The 16,466-nt window shown below is 41.5% G+C and overlaps 1 protein-coding gene across 13 annotated transcripts in view; it reads left to right on the top strand.

The window, feature by feature from the left end:
- The window catches only part of FANK1 (fibronectin type III and ankyrin repeat domains 1), a 128,385-nt gene that overhangs the window by 1,363 nt on the left and 110,556 nt on the right, over positions 1-16,466 (top strand). For 2 of the 13 annotated variants that reach the window (XM_063727812.1, XM_054523044.2), the window contains exon 2: positions 9,367-9,412. The exons of the other annotated variants lie outside the window; for them this stretch is intronic. In XM_063727812.1, the coding sequence (XP_063583882.1) occupies positions 9,397-9,412 (16 nt within the window). In that variant the 5' untranslated portion in view covers positions 9,367-9,396. The remainder of the gene's footprint in view (positions 1-9,366; positions 9,413-16,466) is intronic. 13 annotated transcript variants of the gene reach the window in all.

Consider the following 16,466-nt stretch of genomic DNA (forward strand, 5'->3'; position numbering starts at 1 on the left):
ACAACAACTTGGCCAGTCCCGGTGGCTCACGCCTGTAATCCCAGCACTTTGGGAGGCTGAGGCAGGCGGATCACGAGGTCAGGAGATTGAGACCATCTTGGCCAACATAGTGAAACCCATCTCTACTAAAATACAAAAAAAAAAGCCAGGCGTGGTGGCGCGTGCCTGGAGTCCTAGCTACTTGGGACGCTGAGGCTGAGGCAGGGAATCGCTTGAACCCGGGAGGCGGAGGTTGCAGTGAGGCCAGATTGCATCACTGCACTTCAGCCTGGTGACAGAGCGAGACTCCATCTCGAAAAAACAACAACAAAAAAACTTTATTTCTTCAGATTTATGTTACTGTTTACATGTGTAAACTATAATTTCAAGTTCTTCAGTGCTGTCTTTATCCATTCATTCATTTATAGTGCCTGTTATGTTGCAGCTCTGTTCTAGGGATTGGGGATGGAACAATGGATCGGACAGTGTTAGTTTTGGTCATCCCAGGAAAACTAAGCAGAGGCTTGCTCAAGAACTACCGAGGTCTTGGTGGGGTTTGGAGATTGGGGGAAGAGGAGATGGACAGAAGGCTCCCAAGAGGAAGTAGTACTGGGTCTGCAGAATGACCCAGCAAAGAATGAGGGCAAGGGATTCCAGGCAGTGGGAATTACTTGCACATAGGCCCTGAGACCTGAGAGCAGCGTGGGTTTGAGGCTCATAGTAGGAAGATTAGTAAAGCTGTAGCTAAGGAGAGGAGGAGGAAAAAACAGGGTTGGAAGGAGGGAGGAGAAATGAGATAAGGCTGGAAAAGTCAACCAGAGCCAGATCAGAAAGGTTCTGTAACCATGTGAGAAATGTATTACATATGTGAACTATACATTTATATCTCATGTCATTGGATTTTGAGGTGGAAAATATTTAATTTATACCTGAGGAATGATTGTAAATTTCTTTCTTTCCACATATTCTTAAATGATTCCATCAATTTAATTTTAAATAATTCAATCACCATTTAGCTCAAGTTTATTTATTTATTTATTTATTTATTTATTTATTTTTTTTTTTTGAGACAGGGTCTTGCTCTGTCACCCAGGCTGGAGTATAGTGGTGCAATCATAGCTCACTACACCCTCGAACCCTTGGGCTCAAGCAATCCTCTCACCTGAGCCTCCTGTGTAGATGTGACTACAGGTGTGTGCCACCATTCCCAGCTAATTTATTTATTTAGAGACAGAGTTTCGCTCTTGTTGCCCAAGCTGAAGTGCAATGGTGTGATCTTGGCTCACCGCAACCCCCGCCTCCCGGGTTCAGGCAATTCTCCTGCCTCAGCCTCCCAAGTAGCTGGGATTACAGGCATGCGCCACCATGCCTGGCTAATTTTGTATTTTTAGTAGAGATGGGGGTTTCTCCATGTTGGTCTGGCTGGTCTTGAACTCCTAACTTCAGGTGATCCTCCCACCCCGGCCTCCCAAAGTGCTGGGATTACAGTCGTGAGCCACTGTGCCCAGCCCTAATTTTTTTTTTAATTTTATTTACTTTGAATAGATATAAAGTCTGATTTTGTTGCCCAATTTGTTCTCAAACTCCTGGCCTCAAGTGATCCTCCTGCCTCATCCTCCCAAAGTGCTAAGATTACAGGCGTGAGCCAGCACACCCAGCCTGGAAATTCTTTTACAGTCTAAGAAACATCATTTGGATAAATATTTACTACCATTCACAGTTACTAAATATTTAAAAGGACAAGATTAAATGATCTTTGAGGTTTCTTTTAACTTGGAGATTTGTACCCAACCAGATTTCACCTGAGACTGAAGTTATTTCCTACTGTCAGTGATAATGGAAGCACTACAGATGTGACATCAAGTATTACAGTTGATTACAATTATACTGTCAGCAATATTATGTTAACAATACATTGTTTATGCCGATATTATCTAACATATTTTAAGCCCTGTTCCTTTTGTTACTGAGAGGTCTAAAATAACATTTTACAAGTATAGTTGAATATAGCATCAGTAAATTGGTTATGAGGAAGAATCCTTCATAATTGCTTTTAAGGATTAAACATGTGTCTAAGGACAACACCAAGGAACTGCTAGAAATAACCCTCGAGTCAGTCTTTTCCGTTCTGTTTCCACATCCTTAGTTTTCTATTACTTTTAGGAATGACCTTTGTTAACTAAGTCATTAAAATCCAATAAACATAAACTCTTCAGACCCCACAGCTGGATCATACTCTTGGCAGCAAGCAGATGAAGGCAGGGGCTACCACTGTTTTACAGAATAATAGTAAGTCAATGATCCAAGAAATGACTCCCCAGGGAAGGGGCAAATTCAATACATTCGCTGTTGAGAGTGGTTTTGGCTCTTGGCTTACACATTGACGTCTTTAATTATTTTCTTGCTAAACCAACTTCAGTGCTGGAAAGATAGCTCATGTATAAAATAACATGGAAAACACATCACATCCCGTTTGTTTTGGGTTTTTGTCCTTTTTTTTTTTCTTTTTTTGGAAAATAGTTCAATAGTACTATCTCTTCCCTAATTTCTTAATGAGTGTCAATACCAAGGGGCGGCTTTGGGGATCTTTAGTCCAAATCTAAGCAAACATATAATCTGAGTAAAAACTGTGTTTATTTATCAAATGCAGCATCAAGAGAAGCCCCTCAGCTCCCACTTGGTGCTGCCTGTTCTGTAAGCTCTTGATATATATATATATATATAAAATCTGGGGTTAGTTTAGGCCCAGCAGGCAACAGTTTTCTGCTACACATGTTTCTGGTTTTTTGTTTGTTTGTTTGTTTGTTCTTTGTTTTTTGAGACGGAGTCTCGCTCTGTTACCTAGGCTGCAGTGTAGTGGCACTAGCTCGGCTCACTGCAACCTCCTCCTCCCAGGTTCCAGTGATTCTCCTGTCTCAGCCTCCCAAGTAGCTGGGATTACAGGTGTGCGCCATCATGCCTGGCTAATTTTGTATTTTTAGTAGAGACAGGGTTTCACCATGTTGGTCAGGCTGGTCTCGAACTCCTGATCTCATGTGATCCACCCACCTCGGCCTCCCAAAGTGCTGGGATTATAGGCGTGTGCCACTGTGCCCAGCCTTTTTCTGCACCCCTTTTTTCTTTGTAGTTGTTGTTTTTAGAGACAGGGTCTTGCTGTGTTGCCCAGGTATGCCTCAAACTCTTGGGTTCAAGGGATCCTCCCCCATCGGCCTCCCGAGTACCCAGGACTGCCTGCTGGGCTCATGCATGTTTTTAAAGAAATGGTAGATAGAGATCTAAGGTATTCCAGTGACTAAGAAACTGAGGTGAATGACTAAGGGACTGAGACTTCTCTCTCCAAACCTGTTTCTCCACTAGTCTTCCCAGCCTTCCCAGTTACTCCAACCTGAAAATGAGTCATCCTTGGCTCCTCATTACCAACCCTCACCCCACCCTTCTCCATCCACAAGCAGGTCTGTTTATATCACTTCCAAAATATACCCCAAATGTGCTTCCTCTTCCTCCGTACTCCAAGCTACCATGCCGTGTAAGTTATGATTGTGATTTTTGCATGTCTTCTTCCACTGCTACCTGGAAGCTGGAGTGACCTTTCAAAATATACATCAGATCAGATCATGTCACTCTCCTGCCAAAAGCCCTCCAAAGTTCTTAAAGGTGATCTAGCTGCCTCTTCAAACTCATCACACATCAGATCTTAGACATATGATGCTTCAAGCACATTGGTCTTGTAGTCCCTCAAACAAGCTGCTTTCAGGACTGTGGCTCTGAACAAGCTTTCCTCTCTGCCAGGATGCTATTCCCTCCTGCTATGGCAGGTCTGACTCCTAATGTCCTTCAATCTTTGCCTAAATTTCACCTCCTCCAGCCCTTCCCTGGCTTCCTAAAGTGGTGGTGCCCCCTCTCTGATGTTATTCTATCTCTGCACTTTTCTCTTAATAGTAATAATCAGAACTTGTAATTATTTTGTTAATATTTAAAATCTAGCTGGATGTGGTGGTTCACACCTGTAATCCCAGCATTTTGGGAGGCCAAGGCGGGTGGATCACCTGAGGTCAGGAGTTTGAGACCAGTCTGGCCAACTGGCGAAACCCTGTCTCTACTAAAAATACAAAATTAGTCAGGTGTGGTGTTGCACGCCTGTAATCCTAGCTACTCACGTGGCTGAGGCAGGAGAATTGCTTGAACCCGGGAGGCAGTGGTTGCAGTGAGCCGAGACAGCGCCACTGTACTCCAGCCTGGGAGACAAGAGCAAAACTCCGTCTCAAAAAAAAAAAAAATCTACTTTCTTCACTTGACTGTAGGGTGGTGGAAGAGGTCAGGGGACCTGTCTGCCCTGTTTGCCATCCTGTCCCTAGTGGCTAACACGGACTAAACCCTAAACATTCATGGAACGGACAGCACTGCTGTTCACGGATAGATGCCTTACCTACTTTCATATCCTTAAGAGTGTTGTGGTATACTTAAAAAAAGAAAGCCATTTTATTCTACATTATTCTACAATACAAAGGGCTATGCTCCAGTGAAATTTGAAGTGCCTCTTGTGGAGTGTGCTTTGGGTAAAGTTCATTGAAATCAGGTACTTATAAATGTTAGGTCGATTACAAATATGGTGTCCCATTTTCTTTTCTAACCTAAACGAGATGTTTTAAACGAGTCTCATTCTATCCGGTAAGAATAAGGAAAGAGGCACGTAATCTTATTTTTTGGACCAAGCGGCCATGAGGTCATAAGACCTAAAAATCTTTATACTCCCAGGCAGCACCTGCTCATTAATTATCTGGGAGACTGGTAAGGATTTAAAAGTAATTTCTTCCTTAAGCCCAGGAATCATTTAAAAGATCTGTGTAACATTTTTTTCTCATGTAGTCTTAGCCCCGAAGAATATTAAGTCTATCAGTTAGGTTATAATTCAAATCTTATCAAGAAATAAATGCTTATATAAATCAAGATTTAAAAAATTTTTCAAAGCAGCGTCTTTTAAACAGTCATGTTTTAAAATCCCCATCAAAATGGTAAAATTCATTGTGATCCTGACCTCTGGTGCTGTCAGCCACAGGAAGGGGCAAAATCACTTGAGGCTTGAAGCTGTGTCTTTCCCGAAGCTCAGGTTCACCAAACATGGTCTCCAGATAGAGTCTGTTCCTCAGAACTTGGGCTTTACTTCTTGATGGGAGAAGGAAGCAGTGTTAAAACTTGTCTATTCTGAACTAGCCAACCAGATTAAAGGAGGGGTTTGTGCATACCAACATCATCCCAGAATGACCTGAATGACTCATTACATGCAGACAGTGGTGCAAACTCATTAACAAGTAAACAACTCACACCAGTGCTCTGTGCTCACAGGGCTGGGGGCATTCTTGGGTATTTTTCTTAAGGGAGGCTGGAAGAAGGGAGGAGGCATTCCTTTCTCCTAGAGGCAAAGGCCAGTTCCTTTTGCTGTGCCCCAGGCCTTTCCTGGTTGTTAGAAACTCTTTGAGGCCTTTTCTTGGGAAAGTGCTCTCATCCCCACACTCCTGCCTCCTCCCTCCACCTGTTGTGCACTCCCTGAGAGAAACAAAACAAGTTAATTAGCTTATTCAGCTACTTGGGAAGCTGAGGCGGGAGGACTGCTTGAGCCTAGAAGTTTGGATTCAGCCCGGGCAACACGTTGAGACCCCATCTCTAATTTTTTTTTAAGTTTTTATTTTTTTAATTTAAATTAACATATTCAGGCTAGTGCACGTACTTCAGTTCTCTATTGAAGTAATTCACCGTAAATTGAAACTAGCATTGCTAGTTTAGTGTATACTCCTCTCTAGGCAGCCTCTCTCTCTCTCTATATATATATTTTGTTTGTTAGTTTGTTTTGTTTTGTTTTTTTTAAGACAGAGTTTCACTCTTGTCGCCCAGGCTGGAGTGCAATGGCGCAGTCTCGGCTCACTGCAACCTCCACCTCCTGGGTTCAAGCCGTTCTTCTGCCTCAGCCTCCCAAGTAGCTGGGACCACAGAATGTGTGTGACCACACCTGGCTAATTGTTTATTTTTTTGAACTGGAGTCTCACTTTGTTCCCCAGGCTAGTCTTGCCACTATCCTAGTTTTCCTTCTGTATTATTACACAGGGCCTCAGTGTCCTTGAACTGCAAGGAATTACCATTGAGTGTAGTGTTAGTAAAACCTATCTTCTACTCATGAAAAGTCAGTCTTTTTTTTAAAAAAAGATTCCACAATTATTATAAGAAGAAACAAAAGGTTGCATACCTACTGTTTGAAAAACACAACTTACCAAAATCAAACATAAGAAGTATGTATACCTCTATATTTATGAAATAAATAGAATCCATAATTTAAAACTTTCTCACAAAAACAATCCCCAGTTCCTGATGGCATCACTGGTGAATTCTTCAATGAAAGGGAAAAAATAACACCAACATTACAGATTTTTTTTTTTTTTAATCTTAGGGACAGAGTCTCACTATGTTGCCCAGGCTGGAGTGCAGTGGCTATTCACAGTCATGTTCCAGTTATCCTCCCACCTCAGCCTCTTGAGTAGCTGGGACTACAGGCTGTAGAAACAAAATTTTAAGAGAACAAAAATAAAGGGAACTCCTGAGCTCAAGCACTTCTCCCACCTCGGCCTCCTGAAGTGCTGGGATTACAGACGTGAACCACTGCACCCCGCTTAGTGTGCTGTTTTTAAAAATGACTTTTGGGCTTGTGTTCATGTGACTGATTAGCCTGTAGTTTTACTTTTTGTGATTTTTTAGACTACTTTTGGTATCAAGTTTATTGTAATCTCAAAAAATGAGCATGGCTCTGTTCCCTTTATTTTTGTTCTCTTAAAAGTTTCTGGCCAGGCGCAGTGGCTCACGCCTGTAATCCCAGCACTTTGGGAGGCCGAGGCAGGCGGATCACGAGGTCAGGAGATCGAGACCGTCCTGGCTAACACGGTGAAACCCTGTCTCTACTAAAAATACAAAAAAAAAAAAAAAAAAAAAATTAGCCAGGCGTGGTGGTGGGCGCCTGTAGTCCCAGTACCAGGGAGGCTGAGACAGGAGAATGGCATGAACCCGGGAGGTGGAGCTTGCAGTGAGCCGAGACTGCGCCACTGCACTCCAGCCTGGGTGACAGAGCGAGACTCTGCCTTAAAAGAAAAAAAAAAAAATTTCTGTAGCCTGTAGTCCCAGCTACTCAGGAGGCTGAGGTGGGAGGATCACTGGAACGTGACTGTGAATAGCCACTGCACTCCAGCCTGGGCAACATAGTGAGACTGTGTCCCTAAAATTAAAAAAGAAATTCTGTAGTGTTGGTGTTACTTTTCCCTTTCATTGAAGAATTCACTGGTGAAGCCATCAGGAACTGGGAATTGTTTTTGTGGGAAAGTTTTAAATTACGGATTCTACCTATTACTAGACATAGGAGTTTACATACTTCTTCTGTTGGGCTTTGGTAAGTTGTGTTTTTCAAACAGCAAGTGTACAACCTTTCAATTTGTTTCTGCCTCTAATAATTCTGGAATCTTTAAAAAATGACTTTTCATGATGAATAGAAGATAGGTTTTACTAATGCTATAATCAGTATAAATTCCTTGCAGATCAAGGACAGTGATGCCCTGTCTAATAATCCAGAGGCAGAACTTGGATTTGGGAGATGACTCCCGCTTCTCGCACTCTCTGTGACAAGTCTAGTTTCGATATCAAGTTTATCTTAATCTCAAAAAATGAGCTTGGCTCTGTTCCCTCTATTTTCTCTTAAAAGTTTCTGCAGCCTGTAGTCCCAGCTACTCAGGAGGGTGAGGTGGGAGGATCACTTGAGGCCAGGAGTTCAAGGCTGTTTACTGAAACAATCAGGAATGAGCATTCCCAAGAGAATACAATTACAAAAGTAAAATCACCTAGAGCTTTGGGGCTGCTTAAAAAGCCCAGAAAGAAGTGCCAAATGAGAAAATAATCGAATTCAGTGGAAAAACTCACTTGAGGGTATCATGGTCAGCTGGGTTTCCATCCCTTTGTTGCACTTCAAATCCTGTGTATCCCACAAAGACTTGCTCCTTTCTAAAGGTTATGGTTCACGTTCAACAGAATAGCAGCAACCACCATGAGCCTGAGGGCTGGCTAGTCTTTAGTATTCTGCCCTATTCAAAGAAATGAGTCTTTCCCTCATTCTTAAAGATCTCCCAGGTCCATTACCAAAAAAGAAGGAGCAGCTAGGCACAGTGGCTCACATCTGTAATCCCAGCTCTTTGAGAGGCCAAGGCAGGCGGATCACCTGAAGTCAGGAGTTTGAGACCACCCTGGCCAACATGGTGAAACCCCATCTCTATTAAAACTACACAAATCAGCTGGGCGTGGTGGGGTGTGCCTGTAATCCCAGCTACTAGGGAGGCTGAGGCAGGAGAATTGCTTGAACCTGGGAAGTGGAGGTTGCAGTGAGCCAAGATCATGCCACTGCACTGTAGCCTTGGGGACAGAGCAAGACTCTGTCTCAAAAAAAAAAAAAAAAAAAAAAAAAAATTCTTACCTCCTGGAAGTGTTTTACTAGTGTTGGTTTCTATTTGACATTAAACACTTCCCCAGGCCAGTGCATTAGCAGTTAGCTCCTTACTGAATATTATCTGTAGCAAACAGTAGCTGACTCCTAGCTCTCTTCAGTGAACTTGAATTTAAATTATAGAATTCTTATGACTTCTATTTCATCTTGAAACCTAGAGATTTCTTCCTTTCAATTATATGTAGACTGAACCAGTCCCAGCCGTCTTTAGTTGGTCTCTATTCAAACGTTGTACTTTTGTTTCTTGATTACATCTTCAATTATTTTAGTTATTTCTGAGATTCTCCCCTGCAATTTCTCCGGTTATCTAGAGAAGAGTGTGGCAAGGTACAAAGAGTGCCTGAATAGCATTATGAAGGCTCTGAGACTTCAAATAAATGAGTAGCCTCTCTGAGCCTCTGTTTTCTCCTCTGTAAACCAGGAATAATTTTTACGGAACCACTGTTGTTCTAAGGATTAGGATTAAAAGCCTTTAGCATTTAATAGGTGATCAAATGGTAAGTGATGCTTATAAAATGTTTTTATCATGGTAAAATATACAAAGCATAAAACTTACCAGCCTTTTAATTCTAAATTGTCTTATTGTGATAGGCTTGCTTATAGTAAAACAAACTCTTATCTTTTTAGTATCTGTAGGATCTATAGTGATAACTCTTCACTCCTTATATTCTAACTTGTACCTAATTAGTTAGGCACAACTCTTACTAGTTAGTTATCTATTGCTGCATAAGAAGTTACCTGAAACTTAATGTCTTCAAACAACAAGAAGTATTTATTATCTGTGATAGGCAGACTTCTAAGATGTTTCCCATGATCTCAATGTCCTGGTGTTATACTCTGTATAATCTCTTCCTTTTTAGTGTGGATGGGATCACTGCTCAACCTTTTGGATGAAATCGATTGAGTGTGAGTAGAATCTGTGACTTGTTTCTAACTGACATAATATTGCAAATGTGATGGGTTGTTACTCCTGGGATGTGTGTGTGTGTGTGTGTGTGTGCACACAGAAGAAAGGAGAGGGAAGAGGAGAGGAGGAGGAGGAGAGAGACATACATTAGGATATGAGATAGACATATTGCTAGCATGCACGCAAGATTCTCCTTGCTGATTTGAGGAAGTGTGTGACCATATTGAGGAAGCCCAACAGCAGGTGGTGTCTAGGACCTGAGGGTGGCCTCCAGCCAATACCCAATAAAAAACACAGCTACACAATCATACAGACATAAGGAAATGAATTTTGTCAACAACCTGAATGAGCTTGAACCTAGCTCAGCTGACGCCTTGCCTGCAACCTTGTGAGACCCTATGCAGTGAACCCAGTTGAGTTGTGCCCAAATTCCTGACCCACAGAAAATACGAGAGAATAAATATGTTTTTTCTCACTTTTTTTTTTGTTGTTGTTTTGTTTTGAGACAGAGTTTCACTCTTGTTGCCCAGGCTGGAGTGCAATGGTGCGCTCTCGGCTCACCACAACCTCCGCCTCCCAGGTTCAAGCGATTCTCCTGCCTCAGCCTCCCAGGTAGCTGAGATTATAGGCATGCGCCACCACACCCAGCTAATTTTGTATTTTTAGTAGAGATAAGGTTTCTGCATGTTGGTCAGGCTGGTCTCGAACTCCTGACCTTAGGTGATCTGTCTGCCTTGGCCTCCCAAAGGGCTGGGATTACAGGCGTGAGCCACTGTGCTTGGCCTTTTCCCATATGTTTATAGCAGCACAATCTGCAACTGAAAAAATATGGAATCAGTTCAAATGCTCATCAGTGAACGAATGGATAAAGAAAATGTTGTATATATGTACTGTGGAATACTACTCAGCCATAAAAAGGAACAAAATAATGGCATTTGCAGCAATCTGGATGGAATTGGAGACTTGTTCTACGTGAAGTAACTCAGGAATGGAAAACCAAATATCATATGTTCTCAGTCATAGGTGGGAGCAAAGCTATGAAGATGCAAAGGCATAAGAATGATACAATTGACTCTGGGGACCCAAGGGAAAGGGTGGGAGGGGGATGAGGGAGAAAAGACTACCTACCCGTTGGGTACAGTGTACCCTGCTCGAGTGATGGGTGCACTAAAATCTCAGAAATCACCGCTAAAGAACTTATTCATGTAACCAAACACCATCTGTTCCCCAAAAACCTATTGAAATAAAAAATAAATTTAAAAAAAAGGAAGTAAAAAAACCACTTAAAAAAGAATAAACATGTATTTTCTTAAATGAAATCCTGACCCACAGAAACTGTATAAGAGAAAATATACTAGACAATATATGTATATTTCCTGAGATGTTCATTTGTTATACAACAATAGCGAACTAATATAGAGCTTCTGTGGGTCCTGATTTCAGAAATGCTTTAGCTGGGTGGTTCTGTCTTGGTTGATATGTTGATTAGGCCTGCAGTCATCTGAAGGCTTGACTGAGGCTAGCGCATCCAGTTTCAAGACGGCTCATTCAACATGGCTAGAAGTCAATGCTGCCTGTTAGCAGGAGACCTCTGTAATGTAATGCATTAACCTCTGTAGGGTTGCTTGAATGTCCTTGCGATATGGTAGCTACTTTCACCCAGGGTGAGCAACGTGGAAGCTGCCATGTATTTTATAATCTAGCCTAGGAAATTTGAACTATCTTTTCGATAACACAGGTCAGCTGTATCTAATATGAGAGAGAACTGCACAAGGCATGGATAGTGGAGGTGAAAATCACTGGGGGCCATCTTGGAGGCTGGCTGCCACAGAGATTAGCAACTGGAATACTGTTTTCAAAGAAACAGCTTTGGCTTTTTATATTTTCTCTATTATGTCTTTGGTTTGTTTTTTTTTTTTTCATTAATTTTGGCTTTTATCATTATTTCCATCATTTTAATTTCATTCGGCTTAATTTGCTGGGATTTTTCAGATGGATGCTTAGATCATTGGGTTTTTCTTCTTTTTCTTTTTTTTTTTTTTTGAGACAGGGTCTCACTGTGTCACTCAGGCTATAGTGCAGTGATGAATCATAGCTCATAGCAGCCTTAAATTACTGAGCTCAAGTGATCCAATCCTCACTCCTCAGTCTTCCAAGTAGCTGGGACTACAGGTGTGCATCACCATGCCCAGTTAATTTTTTTTTTTTTTTTTTTTTTTTTTTTTTTTGCTGTGACAGGTCTCACTATGTTGCCTGGGCTGGTATTGAAGTTCTGGCCTCAAGCAAACCTCCTGCCTTGGCCTTCCAAAATGTTGGGATTATACATGTGAGCCACCACACCTATCATATCATTGTTTTTCAGTACTTTTTTTGTTTTGTTTTCAAATACATGCGTTTAAGATTATAGATTTCTCCTCACCCCAGATTTAGTCACATCCCACAAGTTTTCTACTTTTGTAAAATTGTATTGAAGTATAATATACCTGAGAGAAAGTGTGCCGTCTTAAATGTACAGGTGGATGAATTATCACAACGTAAATAAACCTCTGTAACTAGCACCAAGATTTAAAAAACTACTAGTTATTTAAACCTAGATTTGATAATATTACCAATTACTTTAAAGTTCATGTCTGATAATTCTAATACCTGAAGCACTTGTGGGTTTGTTTCTCTTTTCTGTTTTTTTCTTTTGCTCATAGTTTTCAGTCACTTGATCATATATCCTGGCATTCCTGGTAACATATACATACATGTGTACATATACATATACGTACTTTTCACTTTTAAAAATTGTACAGCTCTAGCATAAAGAGTCCTACAATGGGTACTTATCCCCTATCTATAACTTTTTTTGCACTTTGTTTTCTTTTTACTCTTTCTAGACTTTATTATTTTACTTTTTGGATAAGTAATATAGTTACAAGTTTCAAAGATAAAAAATTATGAAAGAGTGTTAGTGAAAAGTCTCATTCTTGCAATGCCACCACCCTCTTCCTGTCCTACAGGTAACGACCATGATTAGTTTCTGTATATCATTCCAGAGATAGTTTAAACCTTATACATACAGGCAAATTATGTATACTGCATTCCTGTGTCTGTTCTGTACTTTGCTTTTTTCACCTAACGTTATATTTTAGTGAGTTTTCTGTTTAATACATAATACATTTTCTCGTATTTTAAACAACTGTATTCTGTTGTATGAATTTATCATAATTTATTGAATCAGTCCACTGCTGATGGACATCCAGTTTGTTTCCAGATGTTTGCTATTGTGATAGGCTGAATAAAAGATGTCCACAGGCCGGGCGCGGTGGCTCACGCCTGTAATCCAAACACTTTGGGAGGCCGAGGCGGGCAGATCATGAGGTTAGGAGATTGAGACCATCCTGGCTAACACAGTGAAACCCCGTCTCTACTAAAAACACAAAAAATTAGCTGGGTGTGGTGGCATGCGCCTGTAGTCCCAGCTACTTGGGAGGCTGAGGCAGGAGAATTGCTTGAACCCGGGAGGCTGAGGCAGGAGAACTGCTTGAACCCGGGAGGCGGAGGTTGTAGTGAACCGAGATTGCACCACTGCACTCCAGCCTGGGCGACATAGCGAGACTCCGTCTTTCCAAAGAAAAAAAGATGTCCACATTCAAATCCCTGAATCTAGGAATATATTACTTTACATAGCCAAAGGGGCCTTGGGAGTAAGGATTGTGAGATGGGCAGAGGAGCGTGTATCATCCAGGTGGGCACAATGGAATCAATCACAGGCGTCCTTATAAGCGGGAAGAAGAAGCGTCAGACTCAGGCGATACGAAGATGGAAGTGGTGGTTGCAGTGATACGCGATCAAGAGCCAAGGTGTGTGTGTGTGGCAAGCCATCAGCAGAAGGAAGAGGCATGGAAACAGACTCTCCCCTAGAGTCTCCAGAAGGAACCAGCCTTTGATTTTAGCTCCGCAAGACGCGTTTCGGACTTCTGACCTCCGGGCTCATAATAAGATAAGTTTCTGTTGTTTTAAGCTGCAACATTTGTGGTAACTGATTATAGCAGCAATAGGAAACTTACAACAGCTATTTTTACAATTATAAGCAAAGCTGCAAGAAACAATGTGTATCTGACGTTTTGCATTTGGGCAAGTATATCTGCAGAATAAATGTCTAGATGTGGACTAGGTAGTTAGTTTTGATAATTGTTAAATCACTCTCCTCTGGATGGGTTATACCAATTTATACTCTAGCAGCAATATGAGTGAATACCTCTTTCCCACAGCCTCCTCAACTCAGTGTGTTACCAAACTTAGAATTTTTACTGTTCTGCTAGTAAAAAGCCCTAATTTCTTTGGATAACTTACTAATTATTGAGTCTCCCTCATCTGCACAACATGGTTAGAAGCTCCTTCAGATTTATGCCTGGGTCCTTATTTCTGTTTTTTTCTACACTGCATACCTTTGTGTCCTTCCTGTTAACCTTACGTAGGGCGGGCTCCCTGCACAGAAGGAGGAGAAGATATACTCAATGGCATCTGTGCGTGATAGTTAGAGGGGAAAAAAATACGATGTGGAATCCATTCTATCCATCTATCAAGTTCCATTTAGGAAAACGAAATGTTAGAACTAAAATATCCTAATCACAATAATTGACTAGTGAAGACTGAAGAAGTGGTTGCCTAGCAATGCCCTGATCGTTTTTGATGTTGACTGGTTGACATAAGGCGGGATCAACAAACACACAGCACGTGTGTGGCCCTGGCAGCTGATTCAGATCCTTACCACTAAGGTCAACATTACCCAGGCTCTTGGAGGCAGCCATTCCTCATTATTTGCACATGAGATAAACCTGTTTGTTTTACCATATTGAAGGACTAACAATCACAAACTAACTCAAGTGCTTTTCCAGTGAAGAGTGAAACAAATAGGAAAGAACGAAAATAACATATATCTACCCCCCTTCTCCTCTTCCTTTAGCTTGGGGATCATCATTACCTCCATTTCTCCATTTTATTTTTGTTTCCTTTTTATTGGCACCCCCAAAGTGTGTGTGTTTATTAAAACTTTAGGGAAAGAAACAGCTCTCTTAAAAATGTCAGCAACTTCAATTCATTGCTTTTTAAATATCCTGGTTAATAATTTACACACTTGGTTAAAATAGTCAATCATCTACTTAATATATAGTGCTTAGCTTTGTTTTTATTTTATTTTTTGGGACACAGTCTTGCTCGCTGTGTTGTCCAGGCTGGAGTGCAGTGGCCCAGTCTTGGCTCACTGCAACCTCCACCTCCCGGGTTCAAGCAGTTCTCATGCCTCAGCCTCCCGAGTAGCTGGGATTACAGGTGCCCACCACCATGCCCAGCTAATTGTGTTTTTAGTGGAGATGGGCTTTCACCATGTTGGCCAGGCAGGTCTCGAACTCCTGACCTCAAGTGATCCGCCCGTCTCGGCCTCCCAAAGTGTTGGGATTACAGGCGTAAGCCATCGCGTCCAGCCTAGTGCTTAGCTTTAACGTGAATCAGTGTTAGCACACACATTCAGAATTCTTTAAACTTCAAAGAAACCACAAAACTTAATTATGTATCATGGAAATACAAATCAGAACAAAAATCTATTGACTGTGAGCCCACATAACTTTTGTTTCCTGAAAACAGAAAAGTATGCAAATGGATGAGGCCTTTTAAGGGAATCTTGTGGCTTCTCAGTCCTTGCTGTTCTGAATTGGTGATTATCAACAGAAATGCCCAACAGGTGATTCTAAAGATACCGGTAATTCTCCACCCTTATCTGATTGCAACTACATTTTGCTTGTTGCTCATTCTGCATGACACCTAAACGCTGCATGACACCCAAACTCATTCTGCATGACGCCTAAACCCTTTAGTAGTCGGCCAAAAGGAGGAAGGAGGGCGTGTTTATGAAACAGACAGCTGTCGTGAGTCCTGGTGCTCAGCTTCATTCACTAATCAGTTGTCAGTTGGTAACTTGATTACAGATAACTTCAGCGTGAGTCAGGCTCGTTTGCCACAGCTGTTTCACTTAAAAGTTCTCTGATAAGTCATTGCCACCACTACTTCCAAATAGCATATGTTAACTTTGAGTTAATTTTAGATAAACCCGGGTTAATTTACAAAATTTTGGCACCAACAACATGGTTAGGCAAGGCAGCATGGATGGGTATTGGAATCCATCAATCTGGGTTGCTGTGTACCAGCTCTGGGACTGGGGGCAAGTTGTAGCAGCCCTGAGTCTCCTGCTTCACCTGTATCAGGGGAGGCTGAGACCTACCTTGCAGGGGTCTTGTGAAGATTAAATGCAATGCTGTGTGAATGGTGCCTACCTTCGTGCCTGGCCTGTCAAGACCAGGCAGTTTACACAAAAACACTTGATATTGACTATGAAACAAGATCCGGAAGAGAACAAATATAAATACAGATGGATCAGCTAAATGAAGGACTATCGAGTGAAAACACAAAGAGGATGTTTGTGAGTGGAGGGGGATGGATCTCCTTCTCCACCCAGCAGTGAATATCATGGGAATCTCTCTCTACCTGAATCTACCTCTTATAATTCTTAAGAACCATTAGAACTCTTCTAAACTTTCTAAATTCTCATTACAGTATGAAACCCTGCCCACCTCCCAGACAACTTCCTATGGACATTAGATTTTTTAAACATAGGATATGTTAAGTGATGGTCTTTATTCCTCGATGTCACATTCTAAATTTGTATTACTTTTTCTTCATTTTCCAAAGCGCCAGCTCAGCATCTTTGTATGCTGTGTATATATATATATATATATATATATATATATATTTTTTTTTTTTTTAAAGGTCTCGGTGGTCTTTTTAATGTGTCGATTTCTACACCCCAGCCTCAGGTAGTGTAAGCTTCATGAGGACAAGAACCAGCCCTGCCTGCTCACACTGTCACCAGCATGTTCGCAGGGCAGACACATGACAGGCACTCAGGTATTAGTTGAATAGGTAAATGGAAGACTGGAAAATGTAGGCTGGACTGAGAACTTGTGGATAGACACACCTCAGTGATTTGTGAAAAGGAAGACTGGTCCAAAG

This window comes from Pongo abelii, chromosome 8 (assembly GCF_028885655.2).
Source record: "Pongo abelii isolate AG06213 chromosome 8, NHGRI_mPonAbe1-v2.0_pri, whole genome shotgun sequence".
In the NCBI taxonomy this organism is placed as follows: Eukaryota; Metazoa; Chordata; class Mammalia; order Primates; family Hominidae; genus Pongo; species Pongo abelii.